The 24,100-nt window shown below is 44.4% G+C and overlaps 1 protein-coding gene across 1 annotated transcript in view; it reads right to left on the reverse strand.

The window, feature by feature from the left end:
- Positions 1–23,240: 23,240 nt before the first annotated feature.
- LOC120057734 (collagen alpha-3(VI) chain-like) overlaps positions 23,241–24,100 on the reverse strand; it is a 72,978-nt gene continuing 72,118 nt past the window's right edge. The window contains exon 54 of the mRNA XM_039006215.1: positions 23,241–23,993. Within this exon, the coding sequence (XP_038862143.1) occupies positions 23,953–23,993 (41 nt within the window). The 3' untranslated portion in view covers positions 23,241–23,952. The remainder of the gene's footprint in view (positions 23,994–24,100) is intronic.

Consider the following 24,100-nt stretch of genomic DNA (forward strand, 5'->3'; position numbering starts at 1 on the left):
GAGTAACAGTAACAGACACATGTCAACATCAACTGTTCAGAGTATACTGCATGTATCAGGCCTTCATGTTCGATTTGCTGCAAAGAAAACACTACTAAAGGACACCAAGAAGAAGAAGAGATTTGGTTGGGCCAAGAAACATGAGCAATGGACATTAGACTGGTGGAAATCTGTCCTTTGGTCTGAGGAGTCCAAATTTGAGATTTTTGGTTCCAACCGCCGTGTCTTTGTGAGACACAGAGTAGGTGAACGGATGATCTCTGCATGTGTGGTTCCCACCGTGAAGCATGGAGGAGGTGTGGGGGTGCTTTGCTGCTGACACTGTTCGTGATTTATTTAGAATTCAAGACACACTTAACCAGCATGGCTACCACAGCATTCTGCAGCAAAACACCATCCCATCTGGTTTGCGCTTAGTGGGACTATCATTTGTTTTTCAACAGGACAATGTCATGGGAGACAAAAGAGAGGTCGACATGTGGAGACAAGAAACTTGATCACTGAGCATCAAAGTGTCCAGCAGCTTGAGACTCATGAGAAACCTAGTGATGAATTAATCTAATGCCAACAGTTGACTGGGCAGAATTTTCAACAGGACAATAACCCAACACACCTCCAGGTTGTGTAAGGGCTATTTGACCAAGAAGGAGAGTGATGGAGTGCTGCATCAGATGACCTGGCCTCCACAATCATCCGACATCAACCCAATTGAGATGGTTTGGGATGAGTTGGACCGCAGAGTGAAGGAAAAGAAGCCAACAAGTCCTCAGCATATGTGGCAACTCCTTCAAGACAGTTGGAAAAGCATTCCAGGTGACTATCTCGTGAAGCTTCTTGAGAGAATGCAAAGCTGTCATCAAGGCAGCTTGGTTATCATGGCTACTTTGAAGAATATAAAATGGTTAATACATGATTCCATATGTGTTATTTCATAGTTTTGATGTCTTCACTATTATTCTACAATGTGGAAAATAGTAAAAATAAAGGAAAGCCCTTGAATGAGTAGGTGTGTCCAAACTTTTGACTGGTACTGTACATAAATGCTGTAAGGTTCTGCTTTTCTTTGTCAACCTTGTGTTCCTTTTCTTTGTGTTCTGGAACGTAGCCCTGTCTTTCATTTTTGTTCATTGAGTTCACATGTGTTCGTTTCTCACCTGGTCTCATCAGCTCCCTATTTAGTTCAGTTCTTTCTGTTTGTATGGTTGTGAGGTATTGTTTGTTTTTGCCTGCCTGTGTTTGACCATTGCCTGCGACCACGATTCCTGAATTTTGCGAAGGCTTAATAAACATCTGCCGTGCTCTGCGCGTTAATCTACACCTTTTTCTCCCCGAGTATTCATTACAGAATACCTCACCCAAAAACAGAATGGATTCAGCGGAGCTACAGCGGCACCTAATCCAGCAAGAGGAGCTTTATGGAGGAAATTTGCCATCTTCTCCGCCAGCCTATCCCTACTCCGATGCCAGGTATCGTAACCCATAGCCCTCCTTCGTTCATACCCATGCCTGGGAAAATATGACGGTTCGCCTGGGAAATGTCAGGGATTTCTGATGCAATGCAGCAAATACATTGAGCACAACCCCACAAACTTCGCCACCGACAAGAGCAGGGCGGATTTTGTTGTCTCTACTCACAGGGAAAGCCCTGGATTGGGCCACTGCCATATGGATTGCAAACAGCACAGAAATCGGATCCGAGACCCATTTCCACACCCTCTTCAAAGAGGTATTCGATCACTCTCCCTCCGGACATCCTATAGGAGACCTCCTCATAGAACTCCAACAAGGACGCAATTCAGCTGCCGAGTATGCCCTCGCGTTCCACACCATGGCTACAGGGAGTGGATGGAGTGAGGCTGCTTTACTTACCATCTACCGAAGAGGGCTCAACCGGGAACTTCAGGCGGCGCTGACCTGTAGAGGTGACTTTCAGGATTTAAATCAATACATTCGTATGTCCATCTCCATCGACCGCCGACTGCCGAAGGACTCTGCCACCCAGGAACCAGAAACCTTCTCTTTCAGTGATCCCAACCGAGTCTTCCAGAGCCCATGCAGTTGGGCCATGCTCCTCTCCCGTGTATCGAACGTCAAAAGCGGATCCAAGAAGGGCTCTGCCTATACTGTGGAGGGAAAGATCAACTACTCAGCCATTGCCCTGTTCGCCCTCCACGGAGAGATAAGGGTCCCCCCGCTGCCATGCAGGTAGGCCGTGTCCTTATTTAGAAATATCTCCCAGAAGCAATTCTCCGTCCCAATATTGATAACCGTGAAGGGTTACCAAGTACGTAGAAGGCTTGATAGATTCGGGAGCAGCAGGCATTTTTATCGATCACCAGCTAGTACAAGAGCGAAACTAATGCGTGATAGTGAGAAGGACAGATGTCATGTGGGAAAATTGCTTTTTTTCACTCGATCTGTCCAACTTATCACCTTATCGCCTCTAAAATGTAAATAAAACACTAAAGAGTTCATATAATGTGTCATTACATACCTATTTGAAGGTTTGTGTCAAATTTGAATCGGGTTTTTAGGGCGGAGCTAAAGTGACCTTAGAAGTAAGTAAACAGCGGCTTTGAGTGATGATCGCATGCAATGATGACGAAAAGAAATGACTAGGTATCCCCCCTTATCCGTCACTGTCCATTTCTTGTTTTAAAACGGAGAGGAGTGCTACACCTGGTGGAGAGAGGTTGTAAGACAGAAATAGTTGCTTTATGCGTGCTGTACGTTACGACATGACACATCAAGATGTAACGGAGGGTCAGTTCTCAACTTTTCTTCAATACTATAGAGCCATTACCATGTCGATCAACGCTTGAATAGAAACCTAGTTCACACCCCCGATTTTGAAGTCAACACAGTCGCTACAGTCCCATTCGTTTTCTTTGCAGCCTCATTTGAATGTCGCGGTTACGCACATTTATACGGAATGGGGTGAGTTTACGTTAGCTACACAACAAAGACCTAGCCAGCAGACTAACAAGCTAGCCAGAAGAAACGAGCTAGAACAAACCTAGCAAGGGGAGTTAATACAACTACATCAAACTGAGTGAGTAAGCCAAAAAGAAGCACGGACTAACTTTAAACATAACTTCTGTTTTTTGTGTGAGGATTTGTCACTCTTTGCTGGTTTTTGAACTAAATTAGCTGTTACGAATCCCCTTTGGCCCGACAGTCTAGGGGGGGGATGGTAATGGGACCCGTAACATAACTCACGCAAAGTGTAATAGTGACAAAGTAACGGTGAGAACGAAATAACCACAGACAACTAAATTCTACCGTCAAACACTCAGGACGAAATAACCACAGACAACTAAATTCTACCGTCAAACACTCAGGGTTTATTAGTAAACACATGGTAATGGGGGGGGGGGGGGGGGGGGGGGCAGGAAAAGAGGCTGAGCTGGACCCAAGGAAAGAAAGAATAAGCCTCCAAAAAACACCCCTAAGCTAGACTAGCCTATTTCAACAACAGCTAACTAACTAACCAAAAATACAGTGGGTGGTCCACCCAGTTCTAACTAGTGTATTTAACAAAGTTTACCTACGGGTAGTGTATGCCCATGGGCGACCTGTCTGGTTACCCCCTTTTCCCACCATCAAACAAACACTCAAACACCATAACCAAAAACAATACTCACAGGTGGGGACAAAGTGACATGTATCCTAAACCACACAAGAGATCTACAAACATATGGCATTTACAGAGAGATGGCTCCAGGGAAAACAACTGACAGGGTTTTTAAACCAAGGGAAAGGGACTGTGATTGGGTAGGAGAAAAGGAGCAGGTGTCTTCTGATTAGCGACTGATTGATGACTGATGATTGTCACCTGTGAGTAGGGGAGAAGGAGAGAAAAGAAATACACACAGGATACACACAGAATACTTGTATCCGTAACATTAGCACTAGCTATCAATAGCAGCAGACAAACGAATTGGTTGCTATGGCAACAGGGCAGCAGAACAGCGCGGCAATAGTAGCAGAGCCCACAGGCACCATGTCCCCACTGCCAAAAATGACACAACGAGGAAAGCTTTTAAGCAGAAACTACTAAAGGGGAGGCCAGAAACCCTTTTTGCAGACCTCTACAAAAACGGTGATGTGAGTAATCTCATCTTCCTCACTGACCAGCCAAATGCATGGCGCTCAGCAGTCTGCTCTCACTACCCATCCATAAAGAAAGAGGGAATCTGTAATGGGTGGAAGCTGAAAATCAAAGAGACAGACGACCCTGACAGCACCATGAACAATCAACCTCTACAAGACTGGGACTGTCATGGTGCAAGGTAACATTAGGCTGTTTGAAACAGACTTTCAGATCATTTAAGGAGAGAGCGGAGAGAGAGAACGACACCACCAGTGACATGGCCTCCCACAAGACAAACTCCACCAGCACCACGCTCACCCCTACTCTCCCCACCCAAAAAGGCACATCCAGCACCTCTCTTCCCACCATAGTGGAGGACACGCCCCAGGAGGAGAGCAACCCCCTCAGTGCAGAGCAGGCTCAGGCCCTCCTCACCACCATGGCTGCCATGAGGGATGAGTTCACCAAACTGGAGGGGAGAGCGTGAGCAAACAGCAACCAGACAACCACACCTTAGAGGAGCTCCTAACCAAGGTGAGGATAGAGCAGGACAGCAGCCTTGCAACACAGCTGAAAGAGGTTCATCAAGAGAGCGATGGACTCAAGAGAGGGCTGGCTGATCTAGCAAAGGAGGTGAGAGAGCTCCAAAAAGACAGGCAGAACAGTAATAACGATCTGACCACACTAAGAGAGGAGCTACAGGAGAGAAGGAGAACAGAGGACAGGCATCCCCATCCCTGCCTGCTGCACCCCTCCTCCCCAACCCACAGAACAGCCTCCCACTGACACCGGCACAGACCAGCCACACCCCAGCTCCAACACCCACCAGCCCCCCCTCTGCCCACTCCAGTCCAGAAAAAACACTGACATCGTCCTGTTGATGGACTCAAATGGGAAGTTTGTTCAGGAGAAAAAACTTTTTCCCTAAAAACAAAAGGAGAAAGGTGTGGTGCCCAACAACGCAGAGTGCCATGGAGCTGCTTGATAAGGCCCATCTCGGGTCGCCAAGCCACATAATCATACATACCGGAAGCAACGACCTGCGTGCTCAGTAGGAGAGGGTGGCGACTTCACTACTGGGAGTGATTGAGAAGGCCTCCAATCTTCCCCAACTCAAGAATCGTGGTGTCAACCCTTCTACAGAGGAAGGACTTCCACCCTGCCACAATCCAAAGAATAAACGCCAGCCTATCCCGGGACTGTGCCCTGCGACCCAATGTATACCTGGCCCACCATCCCACCCTCGATCTGGACTGTCTCTATGACCATGTTCACCTGTACAGGGAGACAGTCCCCATCCTTGCCAAGACTCAAGGACGTCGCTTTAAACCTCAGCCCGACCTCTCCACCCAGGAACAGCGGAGCAATCTCCACCCCGCAGAGATCACCGAGACAACACCCCGGACCAGCACCCTGGAACCCCCAGCCACGACCACAGCACCACCAACCACAATGCCCACCACAGCCAGCGCAGCACAGACCACCCCAGCCCAGCTTCAGAGCCACCCAGACGAGGCCTCCAACCCCCCTGCCCCCCACCGCAGACCCACACTTGGAGGAGCCACAGCCCAGCAGGCAGAGCTACGCACAGGCTGTGAGAGGAGCAACTGGCCCAGCCCCCACCAACGAAATGAGTGACATTAAACAAATGCTGAGTCTACTATGCTCACATGTGATAGGCCGAGGGTCATGGTAAGATGAGCACAAGAACTCCACCATCCTCACACTACATCCACCCAAGTGGCATGACACAAATTCTATCTTAAATGATAAACAAATTACATTTGCATAATAAGAGTTTACTTTAATTGAAAAATCCTATTTTAATAGTTCTTGTTGGATGGTGAGTGTTTGTCTCATTTTGAAGGTAAAGAAAAAAAAGTTATAATCTTTTTACGTTGCACGTTGGAATTTACAAGGATTGAAGTCTTCTGCTTTTGGGCTAAAGAGCAGAAACCCAGACTTCCTGAAATAAATTGTCCAGAGAGATATGCTTCCCCCGTCTTTGCTTCCCCTGTCTGATGGCAACACCATCATTATGACGGTGGTGGATCGGTTCTCAAAGGCCGCTCATTTCATCCCTCTCCCCAAACTTCCCTCTGCCAAGGAAACGGCCCAGCTCATGATGCAGCACGTCTTCCGGATCCATGGACTCCCGGTGGATGTGGTTTCCGACCGGGGTTTTCGTCTCAGTTCTGGAAGGCGTTCTGCACCCTTATTGGGGCGTCGGCCAGCCTATCCTCAGGATTCCATCTCCAATCTAACGGCCAGTCGGAGCGAGCTAACCAGGACCTGGAGACCACCCTGAGATGCCTGATCTCAACCAACCCCACTACCTGGAGCCAACAGCTGGTCTGGGTGGAGTATGCCCAGAACACCTTTCCCTGTTTAGCCATGGGACTCTCCCCTCTCCCCTGAGTGCTCCATGTGGTACCAGCCTCCACTCTTCCCAGAACAAGAACCGGAAGTCAACGTAGCCTCGGCCCAGATGTTCATCCGCCACTGGAGAAGAGCTCGGGTAGCACTTCTCAAGACCAACTCCAGGTATTGTCAACAAGCAGACCGCCGCCGGACTCCAGCTCCCCACTACCGCATTGGGCAGAGGGTATGGCTGTCCACACGGGACCTGCCCCTTCGGGTAGAGTCCCGCAAACTGTCCCCCTGTTTCATTGGGCATTTTTCCCATCTCTAGATTCCTTAGTTCCTCTGCTGTCCGTTTCTTGTTACCCCGTACCCTCTGTATTCACCCTACTTTCCATGTGTCTAGGGTCATGCCCGTGTCTCACAGTCCTTTGTTATCTGTCTCCAGGCCCACGCCCCCTCCCCGTGTAATTGATGGCCATCCGGCACACACTGTAAAACACCTCCTGGGTGTTTGACCACAGGGCAGGGGTTTCCAGTACCTGGTTGACTGGGAGGGTTATGGCCCGGAGGAGAGGTGCTGGGTTCCCGCTCGAGACATCCTGGATCCAGCCCTAATCGCCGACTTCCACTGTCGATATCCCGGTCTACCAGGTATGCCACCAGGTAGGACGCCATTTGGCGTGGGGGTACTGTCATACCCTGATCTGGTTCACCTGTCCTTGTGATTATCTCCACCCCCTCCAGGTGTTGCTTATTATCCCCGGTGTTTATATCCCTGTGTTTCCTGTCTATCTGTGCCAGTTCGTCTTGTTTGCCAAGTCAATCAGCCTGTTTCCTTGTGCCTATTTTTCCCAGTGTCTGTTTCTAGTCCTCCTGGTTTCGACCCTTGCCTGTCCTGACTCCATACCCGCCTGCCTGACCTCTCTGCCTGTCCTGACTACCAGCCTGCCTATCCCCTTGTACTGTTTTGGACTCTGACCTGGTTTATGAACTCTTGCCTGTCCCCGACCTGCATTTGCCTACTCCCTTTGTTATAATAAATATTGGAGCTCTACCATCTGCCTCCTGTGTCTGCATTTGGGTCTCGCCTACTGTGTTCTTGGGGACCTTCAATCCCCAAGAAATGTTTTGGTACCCTTCCCCAGTTCTGTACCTCAACACAGTTCTGTCACAGAGCACTACGGACAATTCCTTCGACCTCATGGCTTGGTTTTTGCTCTGACATACTGTCAACTTTAGGACCTTATATAGACAGGTGTGTGCTTTTCCAAATCATGTGCAATCAATTGAAATTACCACAGGTGGGCTTCAATCAAGTTGTAGAAACATCTCGAGGACGATCAATGGAAACAGCATGCACCTGAGCTCAATTTCGAGTCTCATTGCAAAGAGTCTGACTAGTTATGTAAATAAGGTGTTTCTATTTGTTTTTTTATACATTTGAAAACATTTCTAAAAACCTGCTTTTGCTTTGTCATTATGGGGTATTGTGTGTAGATTGATGAGGGCAAAAAAAAGATTTAATACATTTTAGAGTAACTTTGGAATGTAACAAAATGTGGAAACAGGGAAGGGGTCTGAATACTATCCGAATGCAATGTAATTGTATTAATTCCAAGGGCACAACAGCCACTTTGGCCGCTAACGGCATGGATTTTTTTAGAGGCATTACAGCCACACAAGGAGGATGCCGCCAAGAAATTTGAGGCCTGGGAGAATATTATCAAGTGCTTGTCAAATTGTGAATGAGAGACTGATGAAGTGTGTACAGCTTGAACAAGGAACAAATATGAGCTCATGACTTTCATGCAACATTAGAGTCCCATCATGCAGCCTTAGAATGTTTTGAAATTCAAAACATATAGCCCAATGTTTTCTTCACAACTAAAGTTGCATAAATAACTCTAAATGTATAGGAGGACCAGTTTCTTTGTTAACTTTTCAACACAGAATAGTCACATGTGCATACTTTCTTTGAAATCATTTGGAGAAAATATCCTTTTCATTTTATTAAGCTATGTTCAATTGTATTCTTCATACTATAAAATAATAAAAAAGAATGCCACTTAATTCTAAGCAAATCTTGTCTGCTAAATGAACTAGTGTATCCCACAGCCATATAAGGAATAACATGAAGACAACTCAGAATATGCTATTCTGTTGTTCTGAAATAGACTATATTTTAATCATGTTTCTTTAGACCTGTCTAAAATAAATAATGGATTAATTGTGATGCTGTAGGCTATATTAAATAGATTTATTAGACTTTTTAAAATGTAGGTGTTCCAACGGTCTGTGTCAGTGACGTATAGGCTGTGTGGAAGCCAGGAGATGATAAACATGTTTGTTAATTTACGGTCAATTCCCGTGAGACCGGCAGTTATTTGCTTGACAATCACCGGCTGACAAAATTTTATGACCGCCACAGCCCTACTCAGGACCATTCAATGTCGTCTTGGCAAGCAACTCCAGTGTATATTTGGCCTTGGTATTTTAGGTTATTATCCTGCTGAAAGGTGAATTTGTCTCCCAGTGTCTGTTGGAAAGCAGACAACCAGGTTTTCCTCTAGGATTTTGCCTGTGCTTAGCTCTATTCAGTTTTTTTATCCCAAAAAACTGCCTAGTCCTTGCCGATGACAAGCATACCGTAACATAATGCAGCCACCACCAAGCTTGAAAATATGAAGAGTAGTACTCAGTGATGTGTTCTGTTGGATTTGCCCCAAACGTAACGCTTATTCAGGACATAAAGTTAATTTCTTTGCCACAGTTCTTGCAGTTTTACTTTAGTTTCTTATTGCAAACAGGATGCATGTTTTGGAATATTTTTATTCTGTACAGGCTTCCTTCTTTTCACTCTGTCATTTAGGTTAGTAATGTGGAGTAACTACAATGTTGTTGATCCATCCTCGGTTTTCTCCTATCACAGCCATTAAACTGTTTTGAAGTCACCATTGGCCTCATGGTGAAATCCCTGAGCGGTTTCCGTCCTCTCCGGCAACTTAGTTAGGAAGGACGCCTGTATCTTTGTAGTGACGGGGTTTATTGAGGGATAATACTTGCAATGGTGGATACAACACACACACACTCTCTCTGTCACGACTTCCGCCGAAGTCGGCACCTCTCCTTGTTCGGGCGGCGTTCGGCGATCGGCGTCACCGGCTTTCTAACCATCGCCGCTCCATTTTTCATATTCCATTTGTTTTGTCTTGTTCCATACACACCTGGTTTTCATTCCCTAATCACACTGAATGTATTTAACAGTACAGTGGCCCACATCTTTTGCCTCAGATCTCAAATACTTCCCCAAATCTTACTATTTTACTAGGTAGAAACCAATCCTGAGAGATTTGCCGACTTGAACGCTCAGCATTGGGGAGGTCCAGGAGGACAACGGCGACTGATTGACAGTGTTCAGTTGTGCCACAGAATGCCTGTCCCCAATGGGATCGGTGAGAGAGAAAAACAGAGAAATCTGGAGACTCTTTCCACTGTGACTGAGATAGATTAAGGGTATTTACGGTGAGGCTCCTCAATGTGAAACCAATTATGGGTCCCGGGATTTATGGCTCCTGTGAAAAGACAGAGAGCCAGCGGAATGAGTCACCACTGAACGTTGTGGCTTCAGCATGTGCAGTGCTGCTGAGAACAGTGGCGGGGAGCTTGCTCCTCCTCTCGTTTTTTCTTTCTTTCTCTCTTTCCCACTCCCTCTCAACCACAGACAGGACTACCAAGGGCAGAATATACCTTCCCACACTCTCAGTTTAACCTTGACCAATTCATAAACTGGAGCATGGGCTGACACTCACAAACCACAAGTACACAAGAACGTTGACCTTGATTCTGCACAACATTGCTTAATGGCCTTTGAAGCAAGTTACTTCAGAGCAAAGCCATTACTTCATTCCACTTCTGTGCTCTAGAGGACTGTGTTATGTGGATGCTCCAGCATTAAACAAAAAGTTAAGGAGAGACACCAATGTTTAATCGAACATTTCACTTGGTTTCCACGATTTTTGAAGTCATGCAGCCTTTGAGATCTGCATTGGTACTGTACATTTTTGGTTGGTAACTGAAATATAATTGACTCTCCCTCTAACCATGTCTACATTGGCAGTCTCATGACCCTCTATGACTCATCAGGCTGAGCAGAGGGGAACAGACCACTGCTTTGGCATAGCCAGCGTACTGCGGAGCCAAGTTTGGTAAAGTAGATTGAATGAGATCTCCCCTATACTCTGTCTGAATGGTTTCAATTAAGATCAAATGAATATGTCATGGGAGACAAAAGAGAGGTCGACATGTGGAGACAAGAAACTTGATCACTGAGCATCAAAGTCTCCAGCAGCTTGAGACTCATGAGAAACCTAGTGATGAATTAATCTCACGCCAAAAGTTGACTGGGCAGAATTTTCAACAGGACAATGACCCAACACACATCCAGGCTGTGTAAGGGCTATTTGACCAATAAGGAGAGTGATGAAGTGCTGCATCAGATGACCTTGCCTCCACAATCACCTGACCTCAACTCAATTGAGATGTTTTGGGATGAGTCAGACGGCAGAGTGAAGGAAAAGCAGCCAACAAGTGCTCAGCATATGTGGGAACTCCTTCATGACTGTTGGGAAAGCATTCCAGGTGAAGCTGGTTGAGAGAATGACAAGAATGTGCAAAGCTCTCATCAAGGTAAAGGGTGGCTACTTTGAAGAATCTTAACTTCTCTCAGCTACGGATCCCTTTTACGGGATCACTTTCCTACACAACCTCTAGAATTGCAGGGCGCCAAATGCAAAAATATTACAAAAAATATTTATAATCATGCAATCACAAGTGAAATATACCAAAACACAGTTTAGCTTGTTGTTAATCCACCTATCGTGTCAGATTTTGAAAATATACTTTACAGCGAAAGAAATCCAAGCTTTTGTGAGTGTAGCTTTCAATGCTACAACAAGCTAGTCTTATATTAGCTTGGTTAGCTTGGTCACGAAAGTCAGAAAAGCAATGAAATTAATAGCTTACCTTTGATAATCTTCGGATGTTTCCACTCACGAGACTCCCAGTTACACAACAAATGTTAATTTTGTTCGATAAATATTACTTTTATCACAAAAAAACGCCATTTGGGTTGTGCGTTATGCTGAGAAAAATACAGCCTCGTTCCAGTCCTGAAAGGAAGATGGAAATTTCCAAACGTATCAGATTAAAAAATATTACAAAAAATATTTATAATCATGCAATCACAAGTGAAATATACCAAAACACAGTTTAGCTTGTTGTTAATCCACCTATCGTGTCAGATTTTGAAAATATACTTTACAGCGAAAGAAATCCAAGCTTTTGTGAGTGTTGCTTTCAATGCTACAACAAGCTAGCCTTATATTAGCTTGGTTAGCTTGGTCACGAAAGTCAGAAAAGCAATGAAATTAATCGCTTACCTTTGATAATCTTCGGATGTTTCCACTCACGAGACTCCCAGTTACACAACAAATGTTATTTTTGTTCGATAAATATTACTTTTATCACCAAAAACCGCCATTTGGGTTGCGCATTATGCTCAGAAAATCAAAGCCGTGTTCCGTTCGACAAATTCCAAAAAGTATCCGTAGTGGTCGTAGAAACATGTCAAATGTTTTTTATAATCAATCCTCAGGTTGTTTTTAACAAACATAATCGATAATATTTAAACCGGACCATAACCTATTCAATAAGAGACAAAAGGAAAATGGGGAGCTCCTCTCGCGCAGGAACTATTCGGAGGACACTTGACTAGTTTTGAAAAAACTCGTTCAGTTTTCAAAATAAAAGCCTGAAACTATGTCTAAAGCCTGGTCACAGCCTGAGGAAGCCATTGGAAAAGGAATCTGGTTGATACCCCTTTAAATGGAGGATAGGCGGGCCAGGAAACACAGATTAAAAAAAATATATATCACTTCCGGGTTTCATTTTCTCAGGTTTTCGAATGCAGAATAAGTATTATTATACTCACAGACAATATTTTGACAGTTTTGGAAACTTTGGAGTGTTTTCTATCCTAATCTGTAAATTATATGCATATTCTACGATCTGGGCCAAAGAAAATGTCCGTTTTTGTTGGGCACGTTATTTTCAACAACAAAAAAATTCTGACCCCTAGCGCTAAGAGGATTTAAGGGCTTGTAAGTAAGCATTTTTAAGGGCTTGTAAGTAAGCTTTGTTGTATTCAACATTTCTATACTGACTGTGATTGAGGCAGAAATAATATCTAATGTTAGCAAACTTTTGGCTAGCTCATCAAGTTCATCAAGTTCATTTACCTCTCTTGAAACGGAACAAAACGAAGTCTACAAAACATTCTCATACACACAACAGTTGTTAGATACTGCTACCTGACATATGGCTAGAGCTGAACTGGCTGTGGTAGCTACTAGTTAATTCACTTCAGACAGAACTTCCGTTGAGAGGGGATGAAACATTTGCTAACGTTACATGTCAGTTACACTACTAGCTCAGCAATGGGAATAAATATTTATTTTTCTCTTAAATCAAACAGCAGTTGCCTTGCATCAGTCAAATAAAGAGTAGCCAGTTTCTGCTCTGCTTGATTTTACAACTTGAAGAAAAAAAACACACACAGACAACAGCTGGCTCTGTTCACGCGCACTGTGTGTCCGCACAGTCCTAAATCCAGCCGACTGAAACCACCAAACAGCCTACCTGACCACTCTGAGGCGTCCACATGGTCCCAAAGCACACCTATGCCACTTTTTGTATCACAGTGCAGTGATAAAAATGCAATTTCAGAAAGTGTGTGTGTGTGGGGGGGGGGGGGGGGGTGTATCATGTTACATGAACTATAGCATAGCCTCTACTATTCCAGCATAATTTCAACTTCAACATTTCAACATCATTAAATCACCTATGCTTAATCTAGTATAGTGACAACTAAAAGACTCCAAAAACAATTGTCCAAATGAGGTAAACTATATATCATGTGGCTGTCCATGCTACTGATCTGTGTGTGTGTGTGTGTGTGTGTGTGTGTGTGTGTGTGTGTGTGTGTGTGTGTGTGTGTGTGTGTGTGTGTGTGTGTGTGTGTGTGTGTGTGTGTGTGTGTGTGTGTGTGTTTGCATAAGTAGAACAAATGTTGACTCACCCTACTTGTAAAGAAACGCCAATGCCATCCTCCTCACTTTCATGTTGCCGAACAATCTATGACACTGTCATACAATCCTAGGTTATCTGGCTAAAATGCTTGCTCGCTAGCCTAACTTCCTTTCATGGGCAACTATTAGCCAGTTAGTTAAAAACCTGTTTGGGCTGCAGGGGCAGTATTGAGTAGCCGGATAAAAGGTGCCCATTTCAAACGGCCTCGTACTCAATTCTTGCTCGTACAATATGCATATTATTATTACTATTGGATAGAAAACACTCTCTAGTTTCTAAAACCGTTTGAATTATATCTGTGAGTAAAACAGAACTCATTTTGCAGCAAACTTCCTGACAGGAAGTGGAAAATCTGAAATCGATGCTCTCTTCTAGGGGCTGCCTATAAAGGTCCTTGATATTTATTAGAATACATGCACTTCATACGTCTTCCACTAGATGTCGACAGGCAGTGAGAGAAGAAATTGAGTGTATAACTTGATCTGGGCTCGAATAAATGCTCTTTGTATGACGTGTCACCAGTTTCCTGTTTTCTGGAGAGCGCGCGAAGGGACCTGGTTTTGCCTTCTGTACAGCTGTCGTTATAGACGACTAATATCTCCGGCTTTGATTTTATTTGATACATGTGACAATATCATCGTAAAGTATATTTTTTCAATATAGTTTTATTAGATTATTGAATTTTTTTCGGGACGTTAGGCGTGTTGCGTTGTCTGCGTTTGTTCACGAAGGAGAGCTTAGCGCCACTTTGCTAGCTTTCCGTGCTAATTGACTGGAGAAGAGGACATTCTAAATCCAAACAACGATTGTTCCCGACAAAGGACCCCTTGTACAACATTCTGATGAAAGATCATCAAAAGTAGGACCCATTTTATGATGTTATTTCATATATCTGTCGAACATGTTGTACTAGTAGGTTGCGGCCAGGTTTTTGGCACGCTCTCGCCATAACGTAAACTGCATATCGTAATGAAGTTATTTTTAGAATTCTAACACGGCAATTGCATTAAGAACTAGTGTATCTATTATTTCCTATACAACATGTATTTTTTAGTTATGTTTATGAATAGTTATTTGGTCAGAATATGTGAGTGCCAGAAAAATATCCGGACGTTGTGGGAAAAAGATGCTACGTTAGCACAATGTATAACCACTGATTTCAGCTCTAAATATGCACATTTTCGAACAAAACATAAGTGTATGTATAACCTGATGTTATAGGACTGTCATCTGATGAAGCTTATCAAGGTTAGTCAAAAATTATATATCTTTTGCTGGTTTGTTACGATCGCTAACTTTTGCTGCTGGGGAATGGCTTGTGTTTCTGGCTATTGTGGTAAGCTAATATAATGCTATATTGTGTTTTCGCTGTAAAACACTTAAGAAATCGGAAATATTGGCTGGAATCACAAGATGCCTGTCTTTCATTTGCTGTACACCATGTATTTTTCAGAAATGTTTTATGATGAGTATTTAGGTATTTGACGTTGGTGTCTGTAATTACTCTGGCTGCTTCGGTGCCATTTCTGACGGTAGCTGTGATGGTAGCTGCAATGTAAAACTGATTTATAGCTCAAATATGCACATTTTTCGAACAAAACATAGATTTATTGAATAACATGTTATAAGACTGTCATCTGATGAAGTTGTTTCTTGGTTAGTTTGGTTGGTTCTTGGTTAGTTAGGTTGGCTTTGTGCATGCTACCTGTGCTGTGAAAAATGTCTGTCCTTATTTGTATTTGGTGGTGAGCTAACATAAATATACGTGGTGTTTTCGCTGTAAAACATTTGAAAAATCGGACATGTTGGCTGGATTCACAAGGTGTTTATCTTTCAAATGCTGTATTGGACTTGTTAATGTGTGAAAGTTAAATATTTCTAAAAAATATATTTTGAATTTCGCGCCCTGCACTTGAAGTGGCTGTTGTCATATTGTGCCCGGCTTCGGGCTTGCAGCCATAAGAAGTTAACATTAGCCTACTACATCTAGCTACATATTAAACTTCCATCCTCTCAGGCCAAATGGATGATTTTATGGTTGGATCAGAATCGCCATTATAGTCATTGGCCATTACGGAGAATTAAGTAAAACCAGAAGTCCAAATCCTTATCTCCGTCCATGGCTAATTTAGGAAAGGGAACATTTTTGCTAGCTAGCGAGCCACTGGAGTACAACAACACAACGAGATGCAACAACAAGTTTTTTTCTGTCAAATGACGTTTGGCTTGATGTAAATTGGTCTGAAGCCAAATCCAAACCGGCTTCCCTTGACACTTTCTTTTGGTGCGCCAGGACCATTCACAGTTGAGCTTACTCAAGTTAGTTCAACGCTGATTGTCTATTGTTGCATTTTTTTAATCAAGGGAGGCCAAATGCTTGCTGGCTTCCCTTGCATCCAATGTTACGGGCGGCAACAATCATATTATTTTTTACCAGACAGCAACAGAAAGATGGGCTACACATACATAGATTTTTTTGGGAAGCCTGGCTTCCCTTTGCATCCACGAACACATGCCACTGATCTTGAAGACTTGTATTAGATGGGGACCTGTGAAACTCACTCCTCAGCCTGAAGTGTCGCCCGTTGCACAATAATTATTGAAGAAGGCCTTTTTCAAAGTGAGGTGGTTTGGAAAGCTTCCGGAAGTAGGTCACGTGTGTTTGCGAGGTCGAGGTCCTGAGCTCCAGTCTCGGTATGAGCTTAATTAGGGGGAAGTGGTACTCATTAAAGATGCACTATGCAGAAAGCAAGCAAGTATAGTGTAGAGAATGATTTACCATTTAAACCGCTGATAAATATAATTCCATAACCAAAAAGATTGTATTTTAAGCTGTTTGAAGCTGGTGTGCAAAACCAAACGTAAAAGACGCAAAAACAAAACTTAAGTAGCAGAAATAGCAGATCTAACACGTCTTAGACTTGCTTTCAATGAGAATGACAGATCTCTATTTGGTTGTGTCACCCAAAAAGTTAAAAATTGCAGCTTTAAGCTGTGTGTCATGAGAAATGTCAGCTTCCTGAACTTATCCCTATAGGCTTTAGCTATGTGGGGTAATCCAGTCTTGTGACATGCAGAAGACCTGGTTTCGAAGACAGTCAGTCATTAGAGCAAGATTAAATAAGAAGTGGAAAGGCTATCCTTAGAAGGGGTATGACAGTGCTATATTCTGATGGGAGCCCAAAAATGTTTACACTAACTAGGGGGGCACAGAAGGCACATGCATGTTCCAGAGTGTTACGTCCATCGTTAGAATGAGGAGACCAAGGTGCAGCGTGGTAAGCGTACATCTTTCTTTCTTTGATGAACACCAGAAAACAACAAAATATAAATGAATGTAACGTTCTGCAGGTTACACAGTAACTATGCAAAAACAAGATCCCACAAACTAAGGAGGGAAAAAGGCTGCCTAAGTATGATCCCTAAACAGAGACAATGATAGACAGCTACCTCTGATTGGGAACCCTGCCAGGCCAAACAAAGAAATAGGAAAACTAGATTGCCCACCCAAATCTCACCCTGACCTAACCACATAGAGAAATAGAAAGGCTCTCTAAGGTCAGGGCGTGACAGTACCCCCCCCCCCCCAAAGGTACGGACCCCGGCCGCAAAACCTGACTCTTTGAGGGAGGGTCCAGGTGGGCATCTAGCCTCGGTGGCGGCTCCGGACCGTCTCAGGAGGTTCCGGACTGCGGACTGTCTCAGGAGGTTCCGGACCGTGGACCGTCTCAGGAGGTTCCAGACCGTGGACCGTCTCAGGAGGTTCCGGACCGTGGACCGTCTCAGGAGGTTCCGGACTGTGGACCGTCTCAGGAGGTTCCGGACTGTGAAACATCGGTGGAAGCTCTGGTCTGGAAACTGTCGCCGGAAGCTCTGGACTGGAAACTGTCGCCGGAAGCTCTGGACTGGGAACTGTCGCCAGAAGCTCTGGACTGGGAACTGTCGCCGGAAGCTCTGGACTGGGGACCGTCGCCGGAAGCTCTGGACTGGGAACTGTCGCCGGAAGCTCTGGACTGGGAACTGTCGCCGGAATCTCTGGACTGTGGAGGCGCACTGGAGGCCTGATGCGTGGGACCGGTACAGGTGGCACCGGGCTGATGACACGCACCTCAGGGCGAGTGCGGGGAGGAGACACAGGACATACTGGACTGTGGAGGCGCACTGGAGACACAGTAAGTATGGCCGGCGCAGGATATACTGGGCCGTGGAGACGCACTGGAGGTCTGGAGCGTAGAGCTGGCACAACGCGTCCTGGCTGGATGCTCACTTTAGCCCGGCAAGTGCGGGGCGCTGACACAGGGCGCACTGGGCTGTGAAGGCACACTGGTGACACAGTGCGTAGAGCCGGCGCAGGATATCCTGGACCGAGGAGGCGTACTGGAGACCAGGAGCGCTGAGCCGGCACAACCCGTCCTGGCTGGGTGCTCACTTTCGCACGGCAAGTGCGAGGAGCTGGCACAGAACGTACCGGGCTGTGGATGCGCACTGGAGACACATTGCCTATCTCCGCAAAACATAGTCCCTGACTGGTCCCACGCTCCTCACGGCGACTGTCTTGCTCCAGACACCAAACCATCCACTCTACCTCATCACTCCCCTCAACTATCTCACAATACTCCTCGCTCAGTCTATCCCAATACTCCTCTTTGCTCTCAAACTCGCCCCTCGGCTTCGCCGACCAACCCGTGTGCCCCCACCAAATCTTTTGGGGGGCTGCCTCTCGGGCTTCCGTCATGGTCGTAAACTTCGGAGTCGCCGTCGTTCCTCCTTCGCTGCCTCCGCCTGCTTCCATGGCAGGGTCTTGTCCCCTGCCATAACCTCCTCCCATGTCCATGATGTCCTCCACTCCCTTTTCTCCCGGGCGCAGGATCCCTGCTCCTCTTGGCCACGCTGCTTGGTTCTTTGGTGGTGGGTTCTTTGGGTTACGTCCGTCGTTAGAATGAGGAGACCAAGGTGCAGCGTGGTAAGCGTACACCTTTCTTTCTTTGATGAACACCAGAAAACAACAAAATATAAATGAACGTAACGTTCTGCAGGCTACACAGTAACTATGCAAAAACAAGATCCCACAAACTAAGGAGGGAAAAAGGCTGCCTAAGTATGATACCCAATCAGAGACAACGATAGACAGCTACCTCTGATTGGGAACCATACCAGGCCAAACAAAGAAATAGGAAAACTAGATTGCCCACCCAAATCACACCCTGACCTAACCACATAGAGAAATAGAAAGGCTCTCTAAGGTCAGGGCGTGACACAGAGAGTCTTATCTTTCAGGATTTGGGCTCATAATGGCTTATAGTCAAAACAGTTTAAACGCTAGAGCCAAATTCATAGGAAGAAAATAACATATTTTTTTGACAATTTTTTTCTCCCCAATTTCAATCTTGTCTCATCGCTGCAACTCCCCAACGGGTTCAGGAGGTGAAGGTCAAGTCATGCATCCTTCGAAACATGACCCGCCAAACCACGCTTCTCAACACCCACCCGCTTAACTCGGAAGCCAGCAGCACAAATGTGTCGGAGGCAACACCGTTCAACTGACGACTGAGGTCAACATGCAGGCGCCCGGCCCGCCACAAGGAGTCGCTAGAGTGCGATGAGCCAAGTAAAGCCCCCCTGGCCAAACCCTCCCCTAACCCGGATGACTCTGAGCCAATTGTGCGCCGCTCTATGGGACTCCCAATCACAGCCTGTTGTGACACAGCCTGGGATCAAACTTTAGACCGCTGGGAGAAACTAGACTTGGGAGGCGGAAGAAAATAACATTTACAGTATACTAAAACTTTGTGTTGGTTGAAATGAACTACCTTGGTGCTGCTCTCTCACTCACTCTCTCCCTGGGCAACTGCCCGACTTGCACTGGCAGCCAGTAGCCATTAGGCCAAAAATGTGGATAGATAATCTTTTGATTTCTGTTAATTAAAAGATCGATTTGAACTTCATGCCTCTGATGCATTTCTTCATCAACAACAGGAAAGACAAGTTTAAGCATAGTAATAGTTGGTTTCCCTCTTTATTTATTTCCCCAGGTGCTCCAGTGTCAAAATGTCATTTCATTCATCCCAACAACAGTTGCACGTTTGCATGTGTTGAGCATATTACCTTAATTAAAGAGACTTTCACTTTATTTAGATAGTCCCAATGCATATCTATCGAGGGTTACTGGGGTGTTAGTGAATGCACTGGACATGCTCTTCAGTTGAGACATATTTCAATGTGAACTAGATAGTATGTAGACTGTCAACTAAGCTGAAAACGTGTTTTTCACTTCATTTGGATAGTCCCAAAGCATGTACTGTATACAGATAGTTACTAGAATGACAACACATATGCTGTTCAATTGTAATTGATATTCAGTTGAGATGCTGCTGAAAGTCTCCTGATTGTTTTTTGATCATCTATAAATGTCATTTGTCCAAGTGATGGGATATACTGTTAACATATTACTGAAAGGCTAAAGACATGCTGTTGACATGTTATTACTGATTGTCTGTAGAGCATGTGTCAAACTCTTTCCACGGAGGGCCGAGTGTCTGCGGGTTTTCGCTCCTCCCTTGTACTTGACTGATGAATTAAGGTCACGGATCAGTAGAGAACTCCCCTCACCTGGTTGCCTAGGTCTAAATTGAAAGGAAAAAAACAAAAACCAGCAGACACCATGCCCTCCATGAAATGAGTTTGACATCCCTGCTGTAGAGCATCTACAGATGGACTATCCAGATAAAGTGTTACCCTACTTGGTGTCCTTAGTCCCCTACGAACACTCATCACAGCATTTACCGTGACTGATAATGCCTGGAATTGCAATGAAATGACCAATTGTCGGAACTCTGTGATAGGATGATGATGCAAACTCCCCACACTGAGGTTCGTCACACACCTGCCTTTCGGAATTAGGAGAACTAGTAGGCGACCAAGGTTGTAGACAGAAAAAAGGACTAATTCTATGGTTTTGAACACAGTTCTCTGGAGACCCCTATCACTTACATTGTCAACTGGAAACCAAGACCATGGTAAAGTGAGGTTAATAGCGCTGAGGGTGGATGTTTTTAGTGACGGGAGTTCATTCGGTAGACAGTGGTGGCATAGTGACAAGGAGAGGGACGTTTTCTTTGGCCCACGCTGAGTGCACAGCAGTGCAACGCTTCGTCACTCCTCATGCCCGACGGAAACTCTGACACGGTTGGTGCCCGTCTGGCGTGGCCCTCGTTTCTGGTCTACATGGACGGCTGACAACTTAGCAGTTTGCACTGCCAGAGTTCTCCTCTCTCAGGACAAACCACACCTCTTGGAGAACCATGGAGAAGCTAGCTAGCTTGGGCTCAGCTGTGTGTTTCGCTCAACACAAAACAATGCATCTGTCACTGTGAAATCCACACGCTGCTTATCAAGTTCACATAACTGCACTGGGAGTCTGTGCATGTGTTTGTCAAGCTGTGTGAGCCTCTCTTGGATGAGCGATAAGAGGCGACACTTGGAACACATGCTGGTTATTTATCACAGCTTAAACTATTGATCAATGCAAACAGTGGACAGTAAATGGGTTATTCATGATGGGGAGGCTTTTAAAAACAATGAGAATGCAGAGCAAGCACGAAAAGCTTGCGTGAGCAAACCCAACTGGAAAACAGAATGAGGCTTGCATCCAGTATGTATGTATGTGCCAGAGTGCATAATGGTTTGTGTGTGTGTGTGTTTGATTCCATGCCATTAGACTTACGCATGAAACACACAGCTGTTGAGAACAGTTTAACAGTTTTTTGTTTTGTTTTACAAAACTAACATGAACATTCTGAAGAATAAAATAACGGTACACCACACTCCTCATAGAAACAGCTCCAGCAGTGCAATCTGAGAGACTTGGTGGGAATGCCATGGGTGTATTCATTAGTGCACACTGTTGCAAAATGTTTTGCAAACAGACCAATTCACATTAGTCTCTCCCGGTTTCAGCCCGTTTGATTCCTTTTGGTCCCTAGTGAGTACAACCCATGTCTCACTTCTAATTGCCAGCAGCTAATTTGAGTGGAGACCGTTCACTAGTGAATGCATGCTAAGCGAATGGTTACATAAAGTCAACAAGCACATATTTTATTAAGTGCTTTGTGACAAGTAAGCCTCTGAACACTTAGCATGGGATATCTCAACACTCCCTCATCAGCAAATAGATCCCAGCCATGAGGTCATTTTCCTTGAAGTACTGTACAATAGTCCCACACGGCCAACAGGGCTTACTCAGAAAGTGTACACTATTACATATTTATAAGCTTATCCAGATTACATGTATAAGTATAACAATTACAGTACTATAATTCTACTATTTGATAACGTACTTAGTCTAAAGACACATTATTTTTTAATATAAAACATGGGCAGTCTTGAAAGGTCCAATCAAAAAAATGACTTCCCCTTCCAGTAATCTTTTGATAAATACTTCCAAAGAGATTCACGGAAAGTTTAGTCAAAATGTTGTGACACTGTTGCTTGTTGAGTTACCATAGTGATCAACATTAGAAAGAGGTTAGGGAGTTGGATGCCTTTACCCTCATTTTCTGATCCAAATGTCTCATTTGCGACAGGGCTTAATTTTTTTGCGTTTTTAAGGACATTTTTTGTGAAGGGAACAGTCCTATCTTGGCCATCAAAACAACTGCAGAGGTAGAGCATCTGGAGTTACTGTGCTGAGTTAGGGGGTCACTGGACCCCTTCTCTAACACTACTAAGCCCAAACTCATAAATCACCTTTCCTCCTTCACAGGCCCCTGAACAGTTTGAGCTCCTTGGACTTGACCCGTTTCTACACAGGCCGGCATTTCATTGCAGCCAGCATGAAAGTGCAGTCTTAGTGTTACAAAGATTTGTATTTATTTTTATTTAACCCTTATTATACCAGGTAAGTTGACTGAGAACACATTCTCATTTACAGAGGGTCTCTGTAAACTATTTGGCCAGCGTTATCTCTGCCGGTGACAGGCAAGGTTCAGTGTCTCTCATCCATTTAGCCTCAGAAGTACAAAGTATGGTCCACTGTACCAGTCTTACTTAGCGAGGCCGGTCAAGACAGGTTGATGTTGTGATAAAAATGTATAATAGACCACAGAGAAATACTTTCACTTGTCACAATGAACATGAATTTGATCACTTAGATGAGTGCAGCAACTCAATGAGCACAGTATTAAGCCAATCATACCATGGCAATTATATCTTCAACAGTGGAACATAATACTTAAATGGTGCCTCGTAGGTCTATTTCACCTAGAGTATATCATCTAGATTTCTATAGTGGTTAGGTGATCAATCCCTTGCCTCAAATGACTTCTGTTTGACAGTAAGTGCTTTGTTTGGCCTTTTCCCACTCCTCTCATGAGTTCTCTAAAAACGATCCTATGTTGCGTCAGTATCGCACGCACGCACGCACTCACACGCACGCACGCACGCACACACACTCACACACACACAGGATCTCTCACTCTGTTAGGTCTTCGTTTTTTTGTCTTTTTGGCATCTCTCTTTTTTGGTCAGTCGAACATTTCACAGTCTCCAGGGACCAGTCAGTACCGTTGAAGAGCTTTGCTCTCAAACTGAGTCATGTACCAAAAAGAAGAAATCCAATGCTCAAGTTTATTAGAAAGTCTAATAAAATGTTTATTTCCCCCGTTCCCAGATGAAACACAAAGTTAAGTAAAACAAAACAAAAAAAACACTAACAGCTTGATAAGTAGATTCCATATTCAAAAACTGGAACATGTGTGTTTGAGGCAGTGGTTCCAGAAGTGAATTTACATTGCATGATGAATTCCTTTCCTTGCTGAGGAATTGGTTTTAACTGTCATTATATACACACTGCCAGCTTGGACTTGTGTAAACATCAGCATGGTGAGTGAATGTCTGTATTGGGGGATATAGTGAAGTAATATAAACATATGGTGACTCTTTCAAAAGTCATTGTGGACCTGACTTGATTTATTGATAATCTATGTCCCAAGATATTCATACACATTTACTTAATAAAATGATGAGTTTAACTTTTTCAATGAAAAACATATTTTGTAACTGTTCCAGAAATGTTACATTACAAACACTGGATGTAGTCCGCAACTCAACCAGAGAAAAAAAACACAAAAAAAACACTATGTAGCACCAGTAGGAAATATCATGCAGCACATTGATTTGCTTTCTTTCTTTTTGTGATATAGACTACTTCAATACTTATTTTGATCAAATCCTGTCTGTGGAATCCAGTGCAGCCACCTCTCCTTTGGTTCAGCTTCTCTTTGGCCATTTTTGTTGATTTTCCTCAGAATCTCCTCAGTAGACGTATATGTTGACAGTGAATCAATGTCCTCCTACGTTTTTATTGCGGCAATGACTCCTTGGTTGACAGGTGCTGTCAGTGAAAAGCAGGAAAGAAGACAGACATGATTTTTAAACAAAAACAATTCTCCCTGCATTTCATTTATCTTGTTCTGAGGGCAGGCATGCCTCAACGGCAGA

This window comes from Salvelinus namaycush, chromosome 13, assembly GCF_016432855.1.
Source record: "Salvelinus namaycush isolate Seneca chromosome 13, SaNama_1.0, whole genome shotgun sequence".
Classification (NCBI taxonomy): domain Eukaryota; kingdom Metazoa; phylum Chordata; class Actinopteri; order Salmoniformes; family Salmonidae; genus Salvelinus; species Salvelinus namaycush.